Source organism: Populus alba, chromosome 9 (genome assembly GCF_005239225.2).
Source record: "Populus alba chromosome 9, ASM523922v2, whole genome shotgun sequence".
In the NCBI taxonomy this organism is placed as follows: Eukaryota; Viridiplantae; Streptophyta; class Magnoliopsida; order Malpighiales; family Salicaceae; genus Populus; species Populus alba.
Window position 1 is genome coordinate 4,692,677 of NC_133292.1, and position 27,990 is coordinate 4,720,666.

The window sequence follows — 27,990 nt, forward strand, 5'->3', positions numbered from 1 at the left end:
TGCAAGTGTTTTTTTTTTATTAAAAAAAAAAAAGATTTTGGTAATTGATTTGACATGGTTTAATAAACCAATGTAATTTTGATAGTATGAAAAAAAAAATAAAAAAAAATAACAAATAAAAAAATAAAAATGATTTAAATCCATCCAGGTTAGTATGCAAAATCTACGAGAAAGTAAATTGAAAGTTTAATTATCAAATAATTCAATGTCATTGGGCAAAACTAAAACAAATTGAAATAAAAAATTAAATAGAAAAAAAATATCCTAGTCAGTATGGGTTAATTAATCATGCAACCCTGGACACTAGACTAAGATAGCCTTGTGTTAAAGAAAGCAAAGATGAATTTTAAGTAAATCAAATATTGAATAATGAAATTGAAAAAAAAAAGATTAGTAAATAACCTAAAAATAAAGACCAAGGTCAATTTGTGTTGATACTTGAAACACGTGACCTTGGTTATTAGCTTAACAATAGCCTAATAAAAAGCAAACCCCAAAAAAATGAAGTAAAAATCTCAATTACAAAATATTAAGTGATGATACTTGAAAAAAAAAAACAATAAAAAAAGGAATCAAAACAAAGCAAGAGTAAAAAAAACAATAGAGAAAAGAAAAGGAAGGTAGGTAAAATTTAACACAAAAATAAATCAAAATAAAATTTTGAATAGAGATGATAATAGGTATCAACGAGTTAAATTTATTTACACTCATACCCTATCTTTTGCCTATTAATTAAAAAATTTAGATATTTATAGAATATCAATGGGTTACGGTATTCATATGATTATCAAATCATCTAGCTATTATCTATTGTTCAATAAAAAATAATATATATATTTATATAATATATTAAAAAAATCTAGATATTCGACTAATATATCTATATAATATAAATATACATTTCATGTTAAGCTCGGGTGAGCTTCCAATTGATTTTGATAATATTCATACCATGTCCATTACCAATCAAGTAAAGTAACTATAAAAAAAATATTCACGCGTTCAGGTTGGTATTCATTTAGTTCATATTAGATTGTCATACCTAATGTTCATATTAAGAGATGAAATTGTTTATACCTATAGATATATATTATTCGACTAATATTTAATATTAAATAAATAAAATTTTGATATATAAATTTGAAGTATGCTTTTTATATATATACACCCATCAAATTATTAAACTATAAAATTATAAATATTACATATATATACGTCTTTCATGTCAATATCAAGATATGTATATATCACATTGTTTTTTTTTTTAAAAAAAAATAGATGTTCTACAAATATATTTATATAATATAAATATACATTTTGGGTTAGGTTCGGGCGAGTTTCGAGTATGTTTTAATGATATTCATTCCCTATTAATTACTCATCGTGTAAGGTGAGCATAAAAAAACACTTATTTATTCGAGTTGAGTTGGGACAATATTCATTAGGTTCGGATTAATTTGCCATCCCTAATGTCGATGGATGAAATTAAAAACAAAATTTAAATAGAAAATGATAAAAAAAAAATAACAATAAAAAAATGAGAATCAAATTTAAAATAAAATCCAATGATGAATGACAAAAAAACCCATGAAAGATAAAATATATATGAAATGAAACTTATATGTGTTTTTCCAAAAAGATGAGAGAGAAATCAGAGAGAAAAAATTCTACGCCCTACTTTATAGTCACTGTGGAAAGCGGTGTTCGATAATTGGAAGAGCTCACATGCGTCACCCAAAGGGCTAGAGCTCCTCCTACTTTTTGGCACATGCGTTGTTATGCTGGTAACTTTTTTTTTAATTATTTTATATATTCTAAAAGACTTGAATGCTCAAAATTCTAGTTGTTAATTATAGAAAAGCTAGTTTGAAATGATAAAATCACTCTTAGATCCAAGTTTAAAAAAAAAAAAAAAAATAGAAGGGTAATTTGTAATTATATTGTTCAAACAAAGAGAAAAAAAAACAAAAAGCTCGTTGCCCTCAAGTTATTAGTTTTTGTTTTAAAAGGTAGATTAATAATTCTACTACGTAATAAAAATACAAAGTAACCAATTTACCCCGCACAAATTAGTAATGTCAATTGAACCCATAAAAGACTATTTCCCCTTAAAATATCAACCATTTCCTTGTAATTATGGAGGGTAAAAATGTTAATGCTTTTTCTTTTTCTTTTTTTGTATTATTCTAGGTTAAAAAGTTATTGTTTTTGGGGTTTTTAAAGTGCATGATTATTTAATAACCTTGATTTATTTTTCATAGTTTTATTTGTGGAAAGCCAAGTGTTTGAATTGGACTCATCAAAGTCTGCTCCATTGAGATTTTAGGTCAAATGATCAGACTAGCAATTTGGTTGTATTTGGTCTTTTAGATTAAACTAGTTATCTTATTCACATTTCATTGTCAAGTAATTTCTTTAACAAAAAAAAAAATCAGGTTTTTCAATGTGTTTTTTTCACATAAAAAAAATCTTAATTATAAATTGAAAACCTTATACCTACATTCAATTAATAAATAGAGAATGATTTGTGTCGTGAAATACAAAAATAAAAAACAATTAATAGTAACTAAAAACTAAAGTGAAAATATCTACAAATATATGTAAATTAAGATACTCGATACTGGAACACGGTCATGAACCCGATAGTATTTAATAACTTTTTTTTATTAGAAGTAAATTTTTATTCAATCAAATGATAATATAAATAGATACATGAAAGTGATTGAATAAAATCAAATGAGAAAAGCATTATGCAAGGTTGCACATATTAGAAAAAAATCACCTTGTGTGAAAACCATGTAAAAACTAAACAATATTTAACTAAAGACTAAATTTGAAAGTTAAAAGATAGATATGGACGTAGATATCTAATCTCGAAACATGAGTCACAGACTCGATTTTATTTAATAAATTTGTTTATTTGAACCAATGTTTTATTTAATAAAATGATAATAAAAAAAACATACAGAGTAAAGTGATTGAATAAAAATAAAGAAAAAAAATTAAGTTGAGTTGTATAAAAAAAATGCTTTGTAATATTAGAAAAAAATTGAGATCTTATTTGTAAACTAAGTAACTACCAAATCATATTCTATTAAAAAAACATTCAATAAAAAATCTAATACAGGCTCAACATTAAATAATGAATTTGAAAGGAAATAAATGACAAAAAAAAGTCTAGCACACACAGGCTTAAAAAAACTTTGAATGAATCTACCAAGCTCAAATCTCAATGCATATAACTATGAAAGACTATATAAGTGTTTTATGTGGGTTGGGATATACTTCATAGCCACTTCTAAAAATATTTGGAGACAACAATTGTATTGATGGCAATGGCAAATAAAGTTTCACCAAGCAAGCCTATTGGTCTTAATTTATTTATTTAATCTGCTATATCCGATACCTTCATCCCTAACTAGCCTAAAATATTTCAAATCCTATCTAATAAGTTACCAAAATCTAATATATTTAGGATTTAGGTAGATATATTGGATAATTATTTAATCTTTTAGTTTAAGAAATCTGATATATTCTCTCTAATCAAGATATTTGATGGCCTGATATGAAAAATCTAGGTGGTTGATAGCTAGTGGTACCTAGTAAGTTAAGGTGGTTGGTAGCTAATACCTGTAAAAGGTTTTATTTGATGGACACGATGACTCTTAAATGCTTAAATAGATAACATTGTAAAGAGAGAGAGTGTAATGATATTTTAGAAAGATAAGTTATGAAAATATACATGCTGAAATGATTAATAATGAAGAAATTGTAAACATTGAACTTGAAAGATTTATGAGGCATTTGTAGTTTATAAATCTTATCATTTTATGAAAAGATGTTGAAAAGTCATTTCACCATTGCGATATTTTAAGTTGTATTTCACTAAAAAAAATAATACGTATTTGATCAATATAAAATATTAAAAAATCTGCGCAAAGATCTTAAAAAAAATACCAAGAGACTCTTGTAAAGTCTTGAAAAAATTCCAAGGAAGTGTTGAGCTCGGGACACAAGCCCGAGCCCATAGAAGTTGCAGGAGTGCATGTCTAGCAAGGCGTTACCAACAAATAATTGGGTCTAGGCACAAGGAATGCTAGGCATACGCCTTTAGGTAGTTTTTGATATTGAGTTTCAGAAGTATTTTTGAAAAAAAATTAATTTTTTTTTTTTTTTTAAATTAATATATATTTAATGTTTTCAGATCATTTTGATGTGTTGATATCAAAAATAATTTTTTAAAAAATAATAATAAAAATATTATTTTAATATATTTTAAAATAAAAAAAATATTTTAAAAAACAATTAATATCACATTTTAATTAGCGGCCGGATCCAATTAATTCAGTAGTAGCTGGGCTCGTTTCACTTCACAGGCTAGAATTTTCGAGTTTGTTAAATTTAGATTTATTAATAACACTAAAAAGTGTCAGATGATCACTAAGGGCACGTACCGTGGTGTCCTTGGTGGGAATCAAGAGGACGTGTAGGTCATCTCGAGCATAGTCCTTTCAGTGGGGAATTTATCTTTTGTTGTCAGGTCTCGAGCCATGATTTTCTTGTTGGATGGTTGCAACAGTGTTATTAATATTCTATTGTACGTGATGAATTTTGTCTTGCAGTGCAAGGCTGGTTTTGCTTCAGAATATATTATAACAAACTCGGTGCGCTGATCTTCTCAATCTAGCTGGTCCAAGTCTCAAACTAAATTAAAATCCTGATATCATAAAGCTTTCGGAATCCTTCAAGTGTTCATGGCAGATTATTGTTTGTTGAATAGAGTGGTTGGTGTTGCTTTTTAAATAAATTTTTATATTAAAATATATATTAAATATTTTTTTTTTATTTTTTAAAAATTATTTTTGATATCAGCATATCAAAATGATTTATAAACATTAAAAATATATTAATTTGAAGTAAAAAAAAATAAAATTTTTTTAATATTTTTTAAAAACACTTTGGAAACGTGAAAGTTGGTGCTTTTTTTTCTTCTCACAGAAACGCGGTATGTTTTATCAGTTTTTTTTAGTGCGTGTTTGGATGTGTAGTTACGGTTGTTTTTCAAAGTATTTTTCATTCGGAAAAATATGTTAATAATATTTTTTTATTTTTTTAAAAATATTTTTAAAATCAACACGTCAAAATAATTTGAAAATATAAAAAACATATTAATTTAAAGAAAAATAAAAAAAATAATTTTTTTTTAAAAAACACTTTTAAAATATAATACCAAAACAAATACCATTTTGAGATCAGAAGTCTCTCTCTATGCTTCCCATAATGAATAGAATTACCATGTAACGAGAAAAACAGAGTTTGGCATAGCAATGCTTTGATTCCAGATCTTGAATCATTTCAAAACCAGCGCAAGACAACGCCAGGCATCCACTGTTCATCATGCATTGAGCAAGAAACCAAAGGCCTTGATTTTATTTTATTTTTTATTCGAGAAAACCTTCTTTCTTGAAAAGTATATTTTGTGAACTTAAATAAACGAGTAAAATCTTAACTTCATGCTCTTATAAAAGATACATGTCTTGATTTAAACTTGAAATCTACTGTATAGATTTTAAGTCCTTTGCTATTATGCAACACCCATCAAAGATCTGAAATGAAAGCATCTCGAGCGTAGCTGCCTGCTTGCCTGCCACGCTCCGGTGGACAGGATCTATCATGTTTCCATTACTATGTGTTTGGTAGTGTGATAGTAGTTGTTTTTCAAATAATTTTTCGTGTCGAAATACATGTCAATGATGTTTTTTTATTTTTTAAAATTATTTTTGATATCAGCACATCAAAACAATCCAAAAAATATAAACCACACTTAATTTTAATAATTTTTTTTTTTAAATTTGGTGGCAATGCGGATTGCACCGCGTTCCCAAACACTGTCCCACACAACTCCCTTTTGTATTCCAGAATCATGCCACGCGTAAAGGTAGAGCCAAAATATGTTTTTGGCTATCATGGAAGCGACTCTGGGCCTGAATTTCTGCGTTGTTTCCCCTTCCCGGTACGTTTTGGAGCAATTGACGGTTCAAGAACACACGTGAAGCGTCAAGATTTTGAGCTACATTTTTATTGTCTACCAACAATAAAAAGAAAATTACACTTATTTATTAAACATATTTAAACTTTTCTCTCTCTAATTTAAACAGAATAAATTAAAAATCTTATCTATATATCTTATATTTAAGTGAAATCAAATAATATATCTTTGAGCATAGTAAATAATTCCTTGTTTAATTAACCAGGCTAGGCAACTAGAATTCATGTTAGTTCGGTAAAAATTCATTTTATGCATCTTCTAACCAACGAAAACCTACAATATGTTTGAGGTGTATAAACTATTAATTCCTTTTTTTAAAAAGGCAGTTTTTATTATTATCAGAAATATTTTTTTTCCTTATCCAAATATCCTCATATTTTTTTAAATAATAAAATTAATTCTGTTTGGGATCTATGACTACCCTTTTTAATAAGTACGTTTCATAGAAATATAATTTATATTCTCAATTTTATAAAAATATAACATAATTAACTTAATTGCTATATCAATATTTTATTAGTGGTTATGAAAATGAATGTAACTTTCATTTATGACCCAAATCTACGAGACATTTACATGTCCATAGCTTTAAAATTACAAAACAGAAAACAGCACTCATTTTTCATGCCAGAAAATATATTTTTTTTTAAAATGTTTTTAATTAAAAATATATTAAAAATTATATATATATATATTATTTAAAAATTATTTTTAATATTAACATATCAAAATATTTTAAAATATATAAAAAATTAATTTAATTTTTTTAACTTTTTTTAAAATATTTTGAAACTCAATTTCAAAACTTCTAGTATTTTTAGGATATTTGAAAGTGTAATATATTTTTTTTTTATTTTTTTAAATATATTAATTTTTTTATTTTAACCTTAACATATAAAATAATTAAAAAAAATACTAAAACAATTAATATAAATTAAAATAATTTTAAAATGTAATAAAAAAAAATTCAATCACAAGTAACCCTTACATTTTTTCCAAAATTAGGTAAACGTGATAAAACCGGAACGCTCGATCTTTGCTTTGACTCCATTAATAAGAATCGTAGGTGGGATATCTCTCTTCAAGACATCCACATGCCCCCTTTTTCACTCGAACAAGTTCACTTCTCAAATCCTGGTACACTCCTTGTCTTCTCCAAATCTTGATGTCTTTTTTTTCCTGTTGTATTCTTACAATGTAAATGATTTGATCACGCTATATATCTTTCTTGTAGGGGAAATGACAAGAATGGATTGATCATTTATTCTTCTAATCTTCTTGTTAGTGCTATAAGATGGAGTGTTATCCTCTCTCGAATCTTTATCTTCAAAGACCAATTTGGTTCTTGATTTCTTTAGTATTCTTGCTGCTGCTGCTGCTAAATGGTAGAGTAGTGTTATCTGATCCCAACTACTTAATTGGGCTTGGAAGCTATGACATCACTGGACCAGCTGCTGATGTTAACATGATGGGTTATGCTAACACAGAACAGATTGCTTCTGGTATTCACTTCAGGTTGCGAGCTCGTTCTTTTATTGTGGCTCAGCCCCAAGGGAACCGTGTTGTGTTTGTTAATCTTGATGCTTGTATGGCCTCTCAACTTGTCACTATTAAAGTTATTGAGAGGTTGAAGGCAAGGTAGTTCTCATTTCTGCTTTTAAATTATGATCGTTTGAGCTATGTTTTGATGTTATTAAACTTAAAAGTTAGTGTCTTTTTGTTTATATTGCAGGTATGGTGACCTCTATACTGAAAAGAATGTTGCTATTAGTGGCATTCATACTCATGCTGGTCCTGGGGGGTATCTTCAGTATGTTGTGTATATTGTGACATCTCTTGGATTTGTGCGTCAATCATTCGATGCGCTTGTTGATGGCATTGAGAAATGCATAATTCAAGCTCATGAAAATCTCCAACCCGGATCGATTTTTGTGAATAAGGGTGAGGGAACGTGTATGGTTTTTGTGGATTATGAATTTGCTAACGGGTGAAAACAAACTGTCATTTAAAATGCCAGAAAAGCTCTTGCTCGGCTTTTGGCTTTTGGCTTTTGACTTTTGCTAATGGGTGATTTGTGTAATGCCCTTTGTTTTACGTAGAATGTATCACCCGGTAGTTGTACAAGTTTCCATTTTGGTGTTGGAAATTTATTGTTTAGATGCTTATTTCTATCTCAATGGTCGTCTTTCATAGAGACTGTTTTTGGGAACGATCTAACAAATCTTTGACTTTCAATTTTTTGTCATTCTGGTAAAATGACAACCTTCTGTATTCGAAGAGCTTATTCTTCATCTGATGCCATTTTAGCCTGTGCTAAACTCTTAATCAATAACTGGATTGAACCTGGATCCCTCTACTTCTTGTTTTCTCTGTAGTTGTACCATGTGCTATGTTGCACCCATGATTGTATGGTCTCTTCGCAAAAGCTGTTATTGCATCCTTTCATTTTTTTGGCAAGGGCCATGGCGGTGGTCATATTGCTGAATATAATCTTAGAGAGGTTTTGTCTTCTTACTTACAGGAGAGATCTTAGATGCCGGTGTAAATCGCAGCCCCAGTGCATATCTTAATAATCCTGCTGAAGAGCGCAGCAAATACAAGTATGATGTTGACAAAGAAATGACCCTTTTGAAGTTTGTAGACGCTAAGTGGGGTCCAGTAGGTAGCTTCAATTGGTTTGCAACCCATGGAACTTCTATGAGTCGCACGAACTCGTTGATAAGTGGGGATAACAAGGGGGCAGCAGCACGATTTATGGAAGACTGGTTTCGGCACAGTGGTATTGGAAACTTGTATTCTGACGAAGGTGTAGCTGATGGAATCCCTCGAAGAGTCTCGAATATTATCCCAGGCTTGCATGATAATCGTAAGTTTCTCTTCTTCTTTTTTGTTTGAAGTCAAGGTAGAGTAATTTATGAAAAAAAAACTAACAACCTATTTGGTTTATGGCTTCAGACAAGCACTTTATTTTACCTGCTAGAGTTTTTGGTCTTCAAATAAACAGGTCCACAATTCTCTTCCATGTGGGTTTAACTCAACATCTTCAGCACAAGCCCGTGTCTTGACTCTAGACACTGCAAAAATGTGTGAGGCTTATGGACTTTAGAATTGAATAGTTCAGTGTAATCATATTATCTTTAAGGGCTACAAAAATCAGATTAAAATGTACAATGAAACAAATATAATTGATGGAAAACATTATACCATAGCAGTTTATTAAATTCTGGCACTAATGTGGCTCTTATTTTCCTCCTTATTTAGGAAAAACATTAATAATAACATTTTGGGCTTCCAGTCAGTTAATTAACCTTATCACCAGCTCAGTGCTTGCTGGAGGTCTGAATTTCTGCCTTATTATCAGGTGAAGATGATATTGAAAATAAATCAAAATAAGTGATAACAGTGGATCACTTGAAGTATTTCAAATACTTATAAATATAGAATATGCAAGTTGGATCTGGTACCTTATAACCAGATCCAGCATGCTGTCAAGTTGCACAGTCACAACAGGGAATATGAAGGACCTGAGAACTGAAGCATGGCACCAAATGTTCTACCTTTGTTCCCCAGGTTGGAATAATAGAACAAGGATAAATAGCTTCTTCCATTTACTTTTGATGGTGTATTGCAGACCATAAGCTACTGGAGCTTGCAGCATCCTTCCAGTCTCCTCCTGGCCGACCTGCAACAAAGATTCTTAGTGTTGCAAGGCGTGTCAGGGGTGCTCTCAGGCAGGCTGACAAACCTGGATTTGTGTCTGCATTTTGCCAATCAAACTGTGGTGACGTTAGCCCCAATGTGCTAGGAGCTTTCTGTACAGACACTGGACTACCTTGTGATTTCAATCACAGTACCTGTGGTGGGAAGAATGAGTTGTGCTATGGCCAAGGGCCAGGGTACTGAATCTTGTGCTATCCAATGCTTTTTATAATAAAATGCATAATTTTTTAGCTGTTGGAATGCTAATGCTAATTCGTGTTTTGAACCTAACCTGGCAGTTACCCTGATGAATTTGAAAGTACCCGTATCATTGGAGAGAGGCAACTAAAAAAAGCTGTGGATCTTTTCAACACAGCATCAGAGAAATTAATTGGAAAGGTCGATTATCGCCACTCTTTTGTAGACTTCTCCCAGCTGGAAGTGACACTTCCCAAACAGGGAGGAGGTTCTGAGGTAGTAAAAACATGTCCTGCTGCAATGGGTTTTGGATTTGCTGCTGGAACAACAGATGGACCTGGAGCTTTTGATTTCAAGCAAGGAGATGACGAGGTGACCTATGGTTGCAATATTTATGTCTTAAATTATCGTATTCTGTCATGATATTCAGAGACTGCCTTTTTCTCCTGATTGTTGTCTGTTGTCATGTTTTATCAGGGAAATGCCTTCTGGAGACTGGTGCGCAACTTATTAAAAACACCAGGAAAGGAACAAGTTGATTGCCAGCATCCAAAGCCCATCTTGCTTGATACTGGTGAAATGAAGAAACCATATGATTGGGCGGTGAGTTACTTGTTTGTACATCTTATGCTAGTAGAATTTGGTTGTTTACAAAAGTTTCTAAGCAAGTTGACACTCCTAAAGTTCATCATTAAAAACTCAAGTAACTTAATATCCGGATCAGGTAATAGTATTGATTAACAGTAACTAGCTTCAGTTCTAGTCCTAATTTATTTCTTACATTTTCTTTTTGGAATTAAATGGCCGCCTGTTAATTTATGTGCATAGCTGTAGATTGAGTGTTCAAATCCTGTCTTTCTCACATCAAACAACTTAAAACTGGGATTGGGTAAAGTTAACTGTATGGCCCGTCAATTAGCAATAATGTAATGGGTAGAGTTTCCTTGATTCTGAACACATAACTGCAACTCCTTCCATCATATATTCATCATTCCTTCTTTTTTTTTTTTCACGATTTGAAGTTTTCTAAAGGTGTCTTCTGGTATGGCATGCCTGCCTCTTTTATCTGTACTATTTTTCTACTTCTAGGAATGCTAATGTATGTACGCTGTGAAAGAGTAAAAAATATATTTTTTTTATCTTGTGTTTGGTATTCCTATTAGTGAAACTATTATCATGCAGATGATTTTTGGAACCACTGTTGCTTTACTACTGACCAACCTTTTCTTTCATGGATCATGCAGCCCTCTATCCTTCCAATCCAGATTCTCCGTGTAGGGCAGCTAGTCATCCTCAGTGTACCTGGAGGTACCTTTCATTGCTTCTTTCCTTTATTTTCCTGTAAGGTAAATGCTTTCATTAGCAGTATCATGTTTTATGATCAAACTAAGCTCTGAAGTTGAATTGATGAGAAACTACTGATATTTTATAGCCATAGATTATAGAACATGCTAAGATCATACCTTTTGTCTTTTACCAAATGATGGTGATGAGCACACTGCTAAGGTTGTTACTCAGGCTGGGATGGAGGATGTGCTGTCAACCTGAGTACTGTCCAACTTTTTGTCATTAAATAGTCTGGTCCGGCTCAAATGAACTTATTTGTGTAAATGGACATGTTGCATGGTGGGTTGAACTTCCATTATGCAAAAAATACCCCTGGAATATACATAACTAAATTTTGCTTCAGGCTAGTCCAGCTTCATATTGTGTCGGGACCAGCGCCAAAGCAGGCAAACTTCATACTGCATTCCCTGCCAAATCTCTTGTTCCCCACTTTCATTGCATTTCAATCACTGTACCTTTTGTTCCGAAGAAAACTATTGTGGCATTAAACATGCTAGGAGTCCTTCTTTCTTTGTTTTGATTTGGAGTGCTATTTAACTGGTTGATGGTAACTTTTTGTTGAATTTACTTTCCAAGCACCTTTGTGCATTGTTTCCTTGATTAAATGCTTGAACCTATGATTTTATGAGCTCAAGAATTTTCTTCTTGATTATTTCAAACAGAATTTACAACCATGGCTGGGAGGCGTCTTAGAGATGCTGTCAAGACAGTGCTCATGAGTGGTGGGAATAAAAAATTTAACAGTAATGTTCACGTTGTTATAGCAGGATTGACTAACACCTATTCACAGTACGTGACCACCATTGAAGAGTATGAAATGCAGAGATATGAGGTAAGTGAATAGTTTAATGACAGATGCATGAATAATTTAATCACACAGTACTTGAATAGTTTTCTTTCTTAGGAAAAAGTTCACTGTGATATGTAGTTTTGGCGTTACGAGAACTATATACTAGCCAGCTTGACACGCTAGGGCAGTTGGTTCATTAGCAAAAATAGGTCGCCATCTGGTTCTAAATTGGAAGCTGTCCGAGGCTTTCAAGCATCATCCTTATGATTGGAGTTGAATGATCTCAGTACCCATTATTCCATACCATATCACTATGAATTATCAAGGGAAACCTGCAAGATTAAATCGACAGTCATGGGCTTTGTTTTAGGAATTTTGTGATGTTTTATTTTTTACCTTTATAATCGCTTGTTCATGATATGAATCTTTATTGGTTTACCTCCTACTTTTTATGAAGAGAATGAATCTTATTAACGAAGGATCAGAAAAAAAGGGGTTTGAATCTCCTGCGGGAATGATTTTGAATGTGGTCAATATCATGAAGAATAAAGAGATACAGTCTTTACCCAAATGAAAATAGATGTTCTCACAAGGAAGCCATCGAAGGCTTTCCATCCTTGCATTTATCTGTATAATTTTCTATTGTGCTTTACAATTCCTAATTTCTTGTTTTTAGTAAACAAATAAAGAACATTTATTTAGATAATGACTTCTAAACGATATTGTTCTCAGGGTGCCTCCACGCTCTTTGGGCCACACACTCTCAGTGCCTACATTCAGGAGTTCAAGAAGCTTGCAGCTGCTCTTACCAGTGGCCAGTCAGTCGAGCCCGGTCCGCAACCCCCTGATCTTCTGGAAAAACAAATAAGCTTACTTACACCAGTTGTAATGGATGCAACCCCACCTGGTGTCCATTTCGGTGATTGCAGCTCCGATGTACCCCTGAACTCCACTTTCAAAAGAGGAGATACAGTCAAAGTAGTTTTCTGGTCAGCTTGCCCAAGGAATGACCTGATGACAGAAGGCACCTTTTCCCTTGTGGAGATCCTCCAAGGAAAGGACACCTGGTTCCCAGCATATGACGATGATGATTTCTGCCTTCGCTTCAAGTGGTCGAGACCTTCAAAACTGAGCACTCGTAGTCATGCAACCATGGAATGGAGGATCCCGCAGTCTGCCAATCCCGGTGTCTATAGAATAAGACATTTTGGAGCTGCAAAGAGCCTTCTAGGCTCTATTCGCCATTTCACCGGTTCATCAAGTGCTTTTGTGGTGACATGAAAACATACCGTGCATGTACATTTACGTACTTTACTTGCGTGCTTGTATCCTCTGTTTTACGTATAATACTTGCACGACAGATAGCTAGCATGTGCAGCTCCTGCTGAGCTTTTGAATTCCTGTGGTCATCTTGTTTAATTCAGCCGGTTTTTGTAATGCCCGGAGAAAAAGGCATGGTTTACTGTTAATCCTTTTTTAAGCTGGTGACCAGGTAAATTTATTATTTTGTTCATGCTTCAATCACCACTCATCCTATGGCTTCAAATAAATAAGTAAATAAAAATAACCATGGATCGAATTAAAATATTTTAACTTGAAAATGTGACTATTAAAACTAAAATTATGGTAGTTTTTTTGTTGTTATTTTGGAATAAAAAATCCACTTCAAAATTCTCTCTAAAATGGATTTATTTATGTCTTTTTTATATAAATAGAAACTAGAGGGAAAAGAAATCGTTGTATATTTGTTATTATTGAGTGCAGGTCGTTCATCAAATATGAATAAACCATTTATCAGTAACTTACGATGTAGGAGACAAGTCGTTCCATGAGATGAAAGCCTTGACAGATCTTTGCACTAACCGACACGTCGTTTCGTAATTTCCGTTTTGAATCTCGGAAAGTAGAGTGAAAAAGGAGAACCCAAAGGAGCCACTGTGTTGAGTTACATAAACCCTTTTACCAGAGTGAAGAATCAGTCATCCCTAGTAATTAGATTTCTTCTAATTTTCCAATCTCAGCTGCTGTGCAGGAAGGCTCCAATCTCTCTCTCTAGTTTTACACTACAGGAATTGAGAAAGCAAAAGGAAGAATCGAGGAGGAGAAATGTCGGTGCAGGAATACCTAGACAAGCACATGCTCTCTCGTAAAATCGAAGACGCCGTCAATGCGGCCGTCAGGGCCAAAACTCCCGATCCTGTTCTCTTCATAGTAAATCTCTCGCATTTTCTTTTTCTCTTTCCCTGCAACCAAACAGGCTGGCAGACTATTGGATTCTGATTTATTTATTGTTTTGGCTAATTGTTGTTTGTGTTATTGCAGTCAAATCACATGAGAAAAGTGGTTCCGTCAGTGATAACGAAAATAAAAGGGAGGCAGATCCTGGATAGCAGAGGGATTCCTACTGTTGAAGTTGACTTGTTCACCAACAAAGGCAGCTTCCGTGCATCTGTTCCTAGCGGTCATGTTACTGGCATGTGAGCAATTTTTATTATTTTTTTCCTTTAATTTCTTTTCAATTTCTTGAGCCTAGCCTAGCCCCTTCATTTTAATTAATTCGTCAAGGCTTTCATTTTTCTTAAAAAAGTTAGAGAACAATTTGTCAACAATGTGTCCGATAGGTTCATTCTGTTATCCTGTTTCAAGCCCATGCTGTAAATTTGAATTGTGTGATAAGACCAACCTAGAATCTTTTCAAGTCTTGTGTAGTAGTAAGTGATTATGATTAATGATCTCTCCTAGGTATGAAGCTGTTGAACTGAGAGATGGGGACAAAGGAATGTATCTCGGAAACAGTGTGACTAGAGCTGTTAAGAACATTAATGAGAAGATATCTGAAGCACTGATTGGCATGGACCCGACACTTCAGTCTCAAATTGATCAGGCTATGATAGACTTGGACAAAACAGAAAAGAAGGTAATGCTTTCTTTTCTTTGCCGTCTTTGATTATCAGATGCCCACTCCAGTTCTCTGTACTTGTTACTGGTTCACTGTCCATAAAACAGAAAAGAAGGCTTCATTTGATATGATTGCTGATCTAGTTCTTAGATTGCTAACATGTTATGAGGCATCCTGTTTATTACTGTAAGTCAACTGCAGGGTCAGCTTGGAGCAAATGCTATGTTAGCTGTGTCAATTGCTGCATGCAAAGCTGGAGCCGCTGAAAAGGAGGCATGAGTGATACCTTTTATTTTAGATTTTTAATAAAATTAATGTACTGCTTAGATGATATTTTTGTGCACTTCTTTGAATATTTTGATGTGGAAATACCAGATTCCACTTTACAAACACATTTCTGATCTTTCCGGCAAAACCAACTTGACTCTTCCTGTCCCAGCTTTCACTGTCATAAGTGGTGGAAAACATGCAGGGAACAATCTAGCCATTCAGGTATGGCCAATTTACGTTTAATTTTACATGTGAACTTTATAAGCTGTTTGGAAAAATCTTCACTTGATAATGATCAAAAGTGCACTGCATTTTTTGAACAGGTTACTTTTTTTTATCATTTAGCAATTTTAAGTGAAAATTTTTTCATTCTCAGAGAAAAAGGTGATTTTTTAAATTGTGAATTGGCTTGAAAGTCCATGCAATGCTACTTGATTAGGCTTGGATGTCAGAAAAACAGGGAGGGAGTGACTGTGTGCTTGCTTATTTTTCTTCTGTTATTGGCGAGGACGTTGTAGTATGTGAATGAGTTTTTCCTTAAGAAACATAATTCAGGAACAGTGAGATCGTAGCTTTTGATAGTGGAAACAGTCTGCTAAGAATTACAGTATATCAAGAGTTAGTTGAATGTATTCTGATAATTTGCTATGCATTTTGAAGTCTAATAGAATCCTTTTATACGAACATCCATTGACCTGAGTGGGGATAGTTCTGAAACATGAAGCAGTTCTCTATGTATTGGGATAATGTGAAAAGATTTGAGAATTTATGAATTCACAAGTTATTATTGCAATGTCATTGGTATTCACATGTCTCATTCATTTTGAAGAAGAGATATGGCTTGTTTTACTGGTAGGTATTTGATTCTAATATTATGAAGTGATGCAGTTCTAATATGAAAGTTGAATCAATACTTCCTCTATAACTCTTCTTTTTGATTTTTTTGTTGTTTCCTAAAACTTCAATTCACTCACTCATTGCAAAAATCAAATTTGACTTGAACAGGAAATCATGATTCTTCCAATTGGAGCCAGCAGATTTGAGGAGGCACTACAAATGGGTTCCGAAACATACCATCATCTAAAGGTGATTTTATTTATTAGAACTAACTTCTGGGATTGTAACTTTCAAAGTACCGGTTGCTTCTTTCTCATGGTCTTTCTGCCTGGCTTTATTTTCAGATACTGCGTTTTTTTTAATCCCCCCACCCCACCCCACCCCCCAAGTACATCTTATGTTCATCAGCCTTGAACCCTTGACCCTAAAAAAGTGTTAATGGTCACATGAGTTAGAGTAACCAACAAACAAGTTTACTTCTGTAAGCTATATACGCAAGGGGTCTATAAACATATAAAAATATCCATGTGTAAACAGATAACATCTGTCCAGATTCAGAAGGTGCAGCATTTGCCAGATTGTAGGCTGGGGAAGTCAATGAAGATTCATGCATAGCTCCAGTATCCACCCTAATAGAGATGATTTGATATTTTTCTCTTAACCAAGTATGAGTCTGATAATTATATGCTTGGCTAAAGGGAGGGGTGGGGTAATACATGGTGTCTCATTTTCTAGTTGTCAAGGATCCCATTAGTATTTATGGAGCAAAAGACTTCTCATTTTCCTTTACTTTTTAAATTGTCTGTTTCCTTTATTTGACGTGATCTATCTATGGAATTACATGCTTGGCTAAAGGAAGGGAGGTGTGGGGTAATACATGGTGTCTCATTTTCTCGTTGTCAATTATCCCATTATTATTTATGGAGCAAAAGGCTACTCATTTTCTTTTTCTTTTTAAATTAGCTGTTTCCTTTACTTGATGTGGTCTCTATCTGGTCTTGAAATTAATATGAGTAGAAGTGAGGGAGACTAAACATTTACTCTTATTAAAAAAAAAAAAAATAATTATTTAATCTCAGTAATGAACTTGAAGCTTTCTTCTGCCATGAAACTTGATAGATGCCTTTGAGCCTACCAAAATATGTTTTTTGTGATTTTCATTTTATTACATGATGGAATCAATATGAAGTATTGGATCACTTGGATTCTATTCCTGCTGTCTTAGTTGTTTGTGCTATAAGTGTTTTTTCTGATCTAGTAATCTTGCAACTGTTAATGAGAATGTACATTGCCTCCACTCACTCACTGATTGCAATTTCTGACATTAAATAGAACAGGCTGTTATAAAAGAAAAATATGGTGAACAAGGATGCAATGTTGGTGAAGATGGTGGTTTTTCTCCAAACTTATCCAGGCAAGTTTTTCTTATTTGATGCTTGATAATCCTGTCTTTGAAAATGTTGTGACCACTCCCAGTCTGCAAATCAGCCTCTGAAAATAAATTTCTGAGAATAAGAATGATTGGAAAAGGAAAATAGATCAAGAAAAAGTACAGTGCATGCGGAAATCATAAACAGCTACCATATCTTTTCTCCAGGATAGTTGCAATCTGCTGTCTGCCCCCCTAAAAGAGAGCAATATATGTTCAAAACTCATATGGGGTTCTTATTTGATTATATCCATTGGCAGTGTTCAAGAAGGATTGAATCTTGTTAAAGAGGCTATCAGCAGAACAGGGTACGGTGAGAAAATTAAGATGGCCATTGATGTCGCTGCTACCACCTTTTGCATGGGTAATCTGCTTTTTTCTGCACAATAGTCATATTATTATGGTATGTGACTTGTCACAAAGAAAATGAAGAAGTTAAGTCAATGGTCAAGAACTGTTTTTGAGATCATGGTCCTGTGCGTGGTTAGAGAAATTTCTGGGGAAATGTTAACTCTTCTACTGTATTATGCGGCCTATCTACGGGTTCTGCCTCATTTCTAAGCTATGGCCTGGAAACCTAGGATTTGCTTTTTTGTATGGGGACTGCTTGCTTTCAACAACTGATCCTGTATTTTTGCTTCGAGCCAATGTAGGTACCAAGTATGATTTGGACTACAAATTCGAAAATAAATCTGGGCAGAATTTCAAGTCAGGAGATGATATGATTAAGATGTACGAAGAACTATGTGCTGGTATATACACGTATACATTCTAAGACCTTTTTGCTGCCATAAATTTTTTAATAGTTGATGTGTACTTTTCTTGGGCCTCAGCGTACCCAATTGTTTCGATTGAAGATCCATTTGATAAGGAGGATTGGGAACATGTCAAGCGTTTATCTGACCTTGGACTTTGTCAGGTATGCTCATTACATTTGGGTTTATCTTTTGTTTACATACATACGAGGAGCTGTAAAAGGATTTGTTCTCAGGTTGTAGGGGATGCCTTATTGATGTCAAATCACAAACGTATTGAAAGAGCAATACATGAGTCCAGTTGCACTGCACTTCTTCTCAAGGTATATGGTTAGCATCAGAGATGAATTCTTCTTGATAAATTTTTGCTTAGCCTTTTCTTTTTCTTGAATTGTTTTTCTGATGTTAATAACGGTGGATTTCTGTATTGCATCACATATAAAACCTTCAATGAAGATTAGGCAATTGATCCAGCATGCTACATTTGTTGCAAAGTAGAATATATTTTTCCAATATCACATGTATGTGATATTCATACGTGATATTATGGTGATCTGTCAGTGGCTGTGGCATATTTTATAATCTAATTACCATGGCTTAAATTAGGTAAATCAGATTGGGACAGTAACAGAAGCCCTTGAAGTGGTGAAGCTGGCAAAGGATGCCCACTGGGGTGTGGTGGTATCTCATAGAAGTGGAGAAACAGAAGATTCTTTTATAGCTGATTTATCTGTTGGCCTTGCCATGGGTCAGATCAAAACAGGCGCTCCTTGCAGGGGAGAGCGACTAGCAAAATACAACCAGGTTCACTTTCTTTATTGTTACCCAGTTTTTCTTGTGTTTGTGCTGGGTGGGCGGGGATGGGAGAGAGCCTGATTGCTAGCTAGTGCTGCTATAAGTACGAAGAAATGAAAAACTTTTACCATGAACCTCCACCTGTAAGATCGATAGTGACTACCATTATGATCCTTGGGCAAGACAAACTTCAAGTTTGGGAAGAGTAGGAAGAAAAATAACTTCTAACCATTCTAATGAAAGCTTTATTCACTATCGTGGTAACAGATTTTCCTGTTGTCTTTTTTTTTTTAATCATTATTGTTTTTAAGTTGTTAATCTTTCATACCCTTTTATTAAATCTAGTCTCCAAGAAGAAAATCACAGACCTATTTATCTGTTAATGATATGCATGAACTTCCCTTCATTGCAATCATATGTGATAAGAAACTGAGACACTTTTTTTATTAATCTGTAAAAGCTTACAAGTTGAATGGCTAACAAGGTCGATATGAACCTAATAGACATAACTTTGTTGCAGTTGCTTCGGATTGAGGAAGAACTGGGTGATCAAGCAGTTTATGCAGGTGAAGATTGGAGAGCAACCTGATCAGACCTTCAATTTTTTCCATCCTCCCGTCCTTTATAATCTAAGTTTGAGGCTTCAAAAGTAAAACTCCCTTTGTATTGAGCAAGTGGCATTCTGGAGCAATGTTGTAAGTCTTTCTTTTGGCTTCGTGTGAGTGTGCCCCCACCCTGTTTTTTTGGAGAACATGAAGGTGCTTTCAGAAAACATAGAGTCAGCAAAAGTTTTGTTACAGACCTTGGTTTTAGGTAACTGTAAACAGAAAATCCGTTCCTGATCCGTATTGCAAAATCCCTTTATCTTTTTAGTTCTTTAGCTACTGTTTGTGTGTTACGGATTATGCAAATCTTAAAGCTTTTCAATCCTTCTACTTGTTCCAGTTCATTTCCTACCATTGGTAACCTAAATGGCTTTTGTGGCTAGCATGTCCTCATGTGCGTTTCCATTACCTTTTGTTAGATGAAATGTTTTGATCCGATACCAGTAGCCAGGAAATTTATGGTTGGCACTCAAAAGTTTGGAAAAAAATTGTGTTGGCTTCTTTATGATGTTTTGAGTACGATATGGTGGCATGCTGCTAAAAACTCGATATCATCTGAAAGAAAGAAACTAATGGATCATTGTTAGGAGGGAAACATCCCCTATTGCATTTAACATGTGAACCGAAACGACACCGGAACCTTTTATTTATTTATTTTATTATTATTGATTGATTGCCATTTCAGTGAGAATATATAAACTTGCTTGCTCTATGAAGTGAAAGACGATGTGCGTTTTGTTAAATACAGTACTTGCTTTGATGGACCAATTGACACCTTACTACCGATTGCTTACCAAATTGTTTGCTAGATTTTTTATTTTATGATCCTTAAACCTCTAATTCTTTGGCTTTGTACACTCCACGCGTCTGAAAAAGACAGACTTTCAATCTTATAATGGTCAGGGAACGAGGAAATGTTGAATCTTAAGATCCAACAAATATCAACTGAACCGCTAATGAGATCCTCGAAGAAGTGCCAGAGCCAGCTTCTCAGCCCATCCACTTGCCTTTTTATTTTTGTGAGTTAGGGGGGGACTGATATCATAGTTGTTAGACCAGCTTGGTATTTTCTCAGGTAACTTCCATGTTGTTTGGTCAATTTGCGGGTCAATTTGCTGGTATATATATATATATATATATATATATATATATATATATATATATAACAGAGAGAGAGAGAGAGAGAGAGAGAGCAAATTTCGGGATCACCATACATCTTACAAATCAACTACCAGCTCCACCCTGAAGCAATGCTGAAAAGGGAGAACACTCTCTCAAGTCTCGCCCCTTGACACCAGCCCTGGGTGGACAAAAATACACAAAACGACAATATAACAACCCGTTACTCATCTCATTGCGAGACCAGAGAAAACATTTTTCGAACGGATGCAGGAGCATTTTTATTTTTTAGGAAATTAAACATTATCTTTAATATTTCTTTCTTATTTGATTTATGAATACTTATATTAACTCTAGTTCAAGAAATCAAATATTATCCTTGGGGTTTTTTTTTCAAAATTTTCCGTACCTGGATATCCTAAATAATCTCTCATAATTTTTATTAAATATCAAAATATTAAAGTCTACTAATACAAGCTAGACTAATCTTTAGAAAGGAAAAATATTATTATAAATATTTATAGTTGGTTTAGGGATTTCTAAACCAAATAAAAAAAATAAAATTATTAAGAGCTATATCTAATTTTATAAAATTACTAAATACAATATTTAATTCCTAAAAAATCTCCCGCGTCACTAGCTTTTTCAGCCAACCAAACATAACAGAAAAGGAAACCTTTCTCCAACTTTGACTCCTCAAAAACGTAAAAGCCTCCTTACAATCAATCTTCAACCCCTATATTTAAGAGAATTCAGGTAAGCCTGATAATAAATCTTCTCTCTTGATTTACAAAAACCATTCCCACTTTCTCTCCAACCAAACACAATTTTCGTTTCTCTATCACGTTACCCCTCCTCTAGCTAGATCTTCAGTCTCCCTTTTCTCTGTATTTTCTCCATGTTTATTTCGTTCAAACCATGAACGAGGTCCATGAGAAACAAAAATAGATAGCCCAGCTCGTTTTTTCAGAGTTTTTCCTCCTGCCCTTTTATCAAATTCAAAGAAATAACCCCCAAACAATGAGTCGTTTATTTAGCCTCGGGCTGATTGCATCATGGTACTCCTCAAATATAGGAGTTTTGCTATTAAACAAATATTTGCTTAGTAACTATGGATTCAAGTACCCCATATTTCTCACTCTGTGTCATATGATGGCATGTTCATTGTTTAGTTATATTGCAATTTCATGGCTCAAGATTGTGCCTTTGCAGACCATGAGGTCAAAAACACAGTTTTTGAAGATCTCTGCTCTTGGGATCATATTTTGCTCCTCTGTGGTGGCTGGAAATATATCTCTTCGATATCTTCCAGTATCGTTTAATCAGGCTATTGGGGCCACCACCCCATTTTTCACTGCAATGTTTGCATATTTGATTACACTTAGAAGGGAAGGTTGGCTTACTTATGTTTCTCTCGTTCCTGTTGTTGCTGGTTGTGTCATTGCTAGTGGGGTGAGAACTTTTTTCTTCTTTCTTATATTTTTGTTGTTTTGGTGTATGGTCGCTCGGAATGGATCCGGAGGATCCATATAGCCGATCCCAACAAGCTTGGGATTGAGGCTTGGTTGTTTTTGTTGTTGTATATTTTTATTTTTTGCTCATACAGTTGGTTCTCTTGTTAATAATTTTGCCCAACCTGTTGCTTAAAGATAGCCGTTTGAATGTTTTTGGTAAAACTTCTTAAGTGTCGTTGTCATTGAGATCATTGTTGGTTATTGAAAATTGTTGGATTCTTACAATGGAAAGAACAAGTTGGTGGCATTACATGTTGCAACTAGTTTAATTCAATCTCTTGCAGAGGTTCTATACCGCGTCTGAACTTGACAGTCACTGTTTATGATGCTTCTCTTTAGGTGTTAATCTTTAGCTGTAATGCTACTGGAACAGGTTTTCGAGGAACCTCTTTGATTGGTTTAGATAATTCTTTGATGTGTCAATTCTCTATTTTTCCTTTGCTGATGGAAAAATCATTAACAGATTCCATCTCATTTGTTTTTCTCATTACTTGACTGCAGGGGGAGCCGAGTTTTAATCTTTTCGGGTTCTTAATGTGTATCGGTGCTACGGCGGCACGTGCACTCAAGACTGTGGTTCAAGGGATTTTGCTATCTTCTGAAGGGTAATGAATGCCTCTGCATTTTTGCAACTCAAAACTTGAACCTGCTCTGTATGTTGTTGTTCTAATATCGGTTTGAATGGACAAGATTTGATAATCTCACTGTGTTACCAGGGAAAGACTCCATTCTATGAACCTCTTGATGTATATGGCTCCGGTAGCCGTTGCAGTCCTTGTTCCTGCAGCTTATTTTATGGAGGGAGATGCGGTTGGAATCACAATTTCCCTGGCAAGGGATGATAAGAAATTCATATTCTATCTGATCTTCAATTCTTCTCTAGCATATCTTGTGAATTTGACCAACTTCTTGGTCACTAAACATACCAGTGCTTTGACGCTCCAGGTATCTTCGGCGACTCTTCCTTGCCTGCCGTCTTAATAATGTTCTACTTTTTAAAAGGTGGCATCTGACTTCTGATATAACCATTCCTTTACTCTATCCATCTACATTCTTTCAAAAACTTGTAATTGCGATATCCATCATCTAGCATATTATCAAATTGAGACCCTCGTGTGCAGTAGGGTTTGCTCCTAATGAACCATGACCATTTAGGACTGTTCAAGCTAGGTCTCATTTTGAAATGGCCTCTGTAAAATCAGCAGTTGCACTGCATAAATTATCTCAAGTTTTAACCTGGCGGACTGTAAATATCCAGCCATTGTGGTGCTCCTCACTAGTCACCACACATCAATGACCCTTTTCAATATTAAAGCTTTGCTTGTCATGTACATTGAAGAATCAATCTTTTTCCTTGGTGGAGTTTGGTGCATTAGTTGTGATTTTATTTTCGTTATTCAGGATAATCTCTAAATTCAGATTAAGATTCATGAGCTGTCCTTCTAGGTCCTGGGAAATGCAAAGGGAGCTGTTGCAGTGGTTATTTCAATTTTGATATTCCGGAATCCTGTTTCAGTGACTGGGATCTTTGGATACAGCATCACTGTGGCTGGGGTTGTTCTCTACAATGAAGCCAAGAAAAGGAGCAGGAACGATTGACACACAGTGCGTTCAAATATCGATTCTATCTATTTTATCAGCACGCAGCAGCAGCAAATTTTGTTGGCCGAGATTGAAGCAAGTTTGCGCAGCTGATGCTATAATTTTGATTTTCCTGTGTTCTTAAAGAAATCAGGAAGAGATACTCAGAGAAAGTAGAGACGCCCCTTTGGAGCAAGGTCACACCTTATCTGGGGAGTGGCAGAAAATCTTGATTGATCTTATTTTTCTATTTTTTGGTAAAAAATTATGATTATTTTCAGTTTCCTAGTCAACAGCAGCACCACAGTGCAGTTCTCTGCTCATTTGGTGCGAGACTTCCATCTCCACGGTGAAAAACTTCGAACAGATAACGAGCTATTTTTTTATGTTTCCCAGGAAATCGAAACCAAGGGCTCCCATCCTCAATGTCATGGTATCGAGGCATCTTAAAAATAGAAGAAACAGAAACAGAAAACAGTTCTTTCCCAGGCACAAATAGGAACAAACCAATAAAAAACCTACACGGGAAAATGTTGAGTCCTGCTTATCACATTTCTCAGCAGTCATCATTAAAGGAAGCTAAAAAGACATAATAACTACAGAGGGACTGGCTCCCTGCATGAAAGCCACTGAAGGAAATGATAAGCATCCTGAAAAAGATTTCCGAATTTACAAAAGTGATTTAGGTAAAGGAAATAACTAATAGTTAGGCTCCGGGTTCAGGCTCATCCTCTTCCATCTTTGGAGCCAGGTAGAATCTGACATAGCCCATTTCAGCAATCTTGTACTCAACCACAACAGGCAGGTCCGGAGACAAGCTGATTTTAACTGTGCTTGACAGTGGGGTCGCCTTGGTGAAGGAGTTCATGTACCTCAGTGCAAATGTCATTGACACTGGCTCATTCATCTCAATGACTGTTGCATCTTCTGGCTGTAAAATTACAACGCACCTTTAAGCAAATCCATGAAATGATATTGCTGCAATAAATACAAGACAGAACAGAACAGAGTGCTGAACAAATTTCCCAGTGATGTCTGCACTGATAAGTGATAACATACCTTGTCAACAGTGGTATTCTGCCTTAGGACGATATTTGCAGTTCCAATATCACCTCTTGTGGAAAACTTAACACCCTCCTTTGTCACAGAGATCACAACTACATTCACATACCAGAACCATCATGTTTTCATAACAATACACGAATAAAGCAAAACAAGCACGTAGACACAATGAGAAAACCTTTTTAACAGTACCTGTATCACCAATGCTAGCAATGTCTTTACAAATCCTAGCAAACTCAGCTGAAGGCATCTTAACAATAGCATGGTATTCTGCCTCTGGAATTCCAAGGTGCTCACTATCAATGTCCATCAGCTTCATCTCAAAATCGGCAATTTTGTCTTGTGCTATTGTTCATTGCAAAAAGAGAAACAAAAAACAAATAAATCAGTCAAAATTAACAGCGAACAATTACAACGGTTTATTTATACTATGTCCAAACACAATAAAGAATAGTTGCTCATATTTTGAAATTGAATGAAATAAAGCTGTAAAAGCTACAGCAGATGTAGCCCAAGCACCCGAGAGTACCTCATATAAAAACAAATGCTCAAAACCCAACTATATTCTTCAAATATTTTAGAAATCTAGGCCAAATTTAATTTAATTTTATATTTAAAATGCAATTTTATTTTATTTCTTTGGCGTATAAACCAAGCAAAAGCATAATCAAACATCTATCAATTAAGACCTTAATTTAAAAATCAAATTTCTGAAGATAATCAAAATTAGTTTTCCATTCACGCACTATCATTTTTCCAGCAACCGGACAGATCATGTTCTTTTAACAATAGCATATAATAATCAAGTAATATCAAAGAATTACAAAAAAAAAAAATCCCCTAAACCAAAATAACCCTGGCCCATCGAAAGTAAAGCTACAAAGGCAATTAAACCCTAACTCCCCAAAAAAGTCCACAAAATCAAATCCGAATCAAAGAAAAAGAAGATAACTTACTGGGACTTTCAAACATGAAAGTGACAGTATCACTCCCATCGTCGCCTTTGATGGTGATGATGTCATCATTACCAGCGCACTTTAACATCTTAGACATGTTACCAAGATTCATGCCCATTGACGTGTTACGGTCGCAGCGGTAGTGCTCAAAACCCTCCGATTTGAGGAGTAGAGCCACCAGGGCAACGTGGCTGGAATCCATGGACTGGAGAGAGAACCCAGAGGACGAGAAGTCAAAGTTTGCATCGTTGACCAGATCCTTGATGGACTCTAAGACTTTCTTAAGAAGAGATCCCTGTACCAGCCTCAGCTCCAACATCTTTCCTTCCTGGTGTAATTTAGGGTTAGGGTTAGGGTTTGTACTGAGAGAGAGAAGGGGAGAGAGAGGGAAAATGAGAGGGAATTTGCAGGGGAGTGAGGGGTTTTTAAATTAAAATGGTAGGGAAGGGAGTGTTGGCGGGGCTTTTGGATATGGGGCAGCATAATTCCCGCCACGGAATATTTATTGGGAAATGAGAAGGTGAAGAAGCCCATTACTGTTTCTACATGGGCCCATTAGAGAGGGAGGGATCACGATAACTTGAAATTTTACATGATATTCACTCCACGGGTAAAAAATTTAAATTCTATATATATATATATATATATATCCTCATGTGAATTTTCGATTTTTGAATTTTTTTATGGCTTCTATGATTTTATTTAGGATTTTATATCATGGTTTTATGATTTGTGGATGGGGATTTATTAATTTTTATGTTTTAATTTTTTAGGATGTGATTTTATAATATTTCCAATAATGATATTTAAGTGTGGTCAACATTGGTCAATAAATTAAATAATTAGTTTTTTTAAATTTTAAAATAAGAATGACTAATCTGAGCATTGGTCAATCAATTAAATAATAATGATTTTTTTTATTATTAAAAGTTGGTTATTTGAACAGGGAAGAAATTGAAATAAATCTTCTGATAAACTGAAATTCAAGTGGGAAAAAATGAGTTTACTTATACAAAAAAAAAGGTCATTGTTTTTTTTTTTTATATATAAAATCATGATTTTCCAAATAAAAATCTATTATAATTTGTAAAGCAATTTTAAGCTAAAATTAAAAAAAATTCTATTATTTTTATGCGACTCTATTAAAAATAAATTAATAATGAAATAAAGGAAATAATATAAAAATTAATAAAATATAAAACATATATTTTATTCTCATTGACTGTGCAATTTTTTAAAAAACCTTGTATACATTAGTTCATATATAATTATACATAAAAAAAAAAATATAACTATAAAAACTTAAATATTATTTTAAAATCATCTCATAATATAATAATTTCTTAAATATTATTTTACTTATCTATTAAAATATAAGTTTATTTTAAACTTAAAAAAAAAAAAAAAAAAAAAGGGCTTAGAGAATAGAGTCCAAGCGTGTGCCTGGGTCTTCAATTCCAAACTTGTGAGCTTGGGCTCTGGAACCTACGTCAAATACCTTTTTTTTGTTCAAGTATGCAGACAATGCATCTTCAGTCTAGGCAAGGAACGCGTTATTTGCCTGAAACAAATTCCGATCACTGCCCTGAAACAAACTCCGATCATGTTCGGTGACTGAAAAGTGAAGCCTAACTTTTTAAAACAAAAAACATGAAAAAAAAATTATATATATTTTTAAAATCTTATTTATAACCATAAAATATATTCATTCACATGCGGACGATGAAATGACAAGATAATAATTTTTTAATATAATATTAAAATCTTGTTAATTGAACAATCAGTTGGTATAGTTTTTTCCAAGGAATGCTATTATAAATCCTGCTAAGCTAGCCAGTCATGATCAAGTGATAATCATGTCTTTACACTCATAAGTTGTACTTGCTTTAAATTTTAGTTTTTATTGTCATGGCAATATAATTGCTTAATGATACTCTCATCTCTTTATACAAATGCAGACAATTTTGCTGGGTTCATGGACAACGTTTTTACTCATGTCCTAGCTGGTCTTGGTGCGGGTTTTTTGCAGTGTGTTTTGGTTCTCCCATTGATGTAGCAAGTGTCCTTCATGGCTACACAATAAAT

At 33.9% G+C, this 27,990-nt stretch overlaps 4 protein-coding genes across 4 annotated transcripts; 3 read left to right on the plus strand and 1 right to left on the minus strand.

The window, feature by feature from the left end:
* Nucleotides 1-7,051: 7,051 nt before the first annotated feature.
* On the plus strand, nucleotides 7,052-13,604 carry LOC118035244 (neutral ceramidase 1). The gene is made up of 10 exons (XM_035040779.2): nucleotides 7,052-7,186; nucleotides 7,284-7,687; nucleotides 7,782-7,990; nucleotides 8,571-8,915; nucleotides 9,681-9,945; nucleotides 10,048-10,318; nucleotides 10,424-10,549; nucleotides 11,191-11,254; nucleotides 11,956-12,125; nucleotides 12,816-13,604. The coding sequence occupies exons 2-10, from the start codon at nucleotides 7,344-7,346 to the stop codon at nucleotides 13,362-13,364; spliced, it is 2,343 nt and encodes a 780-aa protein (XP_034896670.1). The 5' UTR covers nucleotides 7,052-7,186; nucleotides 7,284-7,343; the 3' UTR covers nucleotides 13,365-13,604.
* A 374-nt stretch (nucleotides 13,605-13,978) lies between these two features.
* LOC118035243 (cytosolic enolase 3) lies at nucleotides 13,979-20,022 on the plus strand. Its single transcript, XM_035040778.2, has 13 exons — nucleotides 13,979-14,294; nucleotides 14,406-14,560; nucleotides 14,826-15,000; nucleotides 15,184-15,255; nucleotides 15,358-15,474; nucleotides 16,258-16,338; nucleotides 17,427-17,503; nucleotides 17,779-17,882; nucleotides 18,172-18,270; nucleotides 18,352-18,437; nucleotides 18,510-18,596; nucleotides 18,880-19,077; nucleotides 19,589-20,022. Exons 1-13 carry the CDS (start codon nucleotides 14,190-14,192, stop codon nucleotides 19,655-19,657), a joined length of 1,425 nt encoding a protein of 474 aa, XP_034896669.1. The 5' UTR covers nucleotides 13,979-14,189; the 3' UTR covers nucleotides 19,658-20,022.
* An 849-nt stretch (nucleotides 20,023-20,871) lies between these two features.
* Nucleotides 20,872-24,167, plus strand: LOC118035241 (probable sugar phosphate/phosphate translocator At3g11320). The gene is made up of 4 exons (XM_035040775.2): nucleotides 20,872-22,244; nucleotides 22,808-22,911; nucleotides 23,023-23,251; nucleotides 23,753-24,167. The coding sequence occupies exons 1-4, from the start codon at nucleotides 21,813-21,815 to the stop codon at nucleotides 23,903-23,905; spliced, it is 918 nt and encodes a 305-aa protein (XP_034896666.1). The 5' UTR covers nucleotides 20,872-21,812; the 3' UTR covers nucleotides 23,906-24,167.
* A 177-nt stretch (nucleotides 24,168-24,344) lies between these two features.
* On the minus strand, nucleotides 24,345-26,359 carry LOC118035242 (proliferating cell nuclear antigen). The gene is made up of 4 exons (XM_035040776.2): nucleotides 25,906-26,359; nucleotides 25,142-25,294; nucleotides 24,947-25,044; nucleotides 24,345-24,818 (listed from the first exon to the last, which is right to left on the minus strand). Exons 1-4 carry the CDS (start codon nucleotides 26,222-26,224, stop codon nucleotides 24,594-24,596), a joined length of 795 nt encoding a protein of 264 aa, XP_034896667.1. The 5' UTR covers nucleotides 26,225-26,359; the 3' UTR covers nucleotides 24,345-24,593.
* Between the last annotated feature and the right edge of the window lie 1,631 nt (nucleotides 26,360-27,990).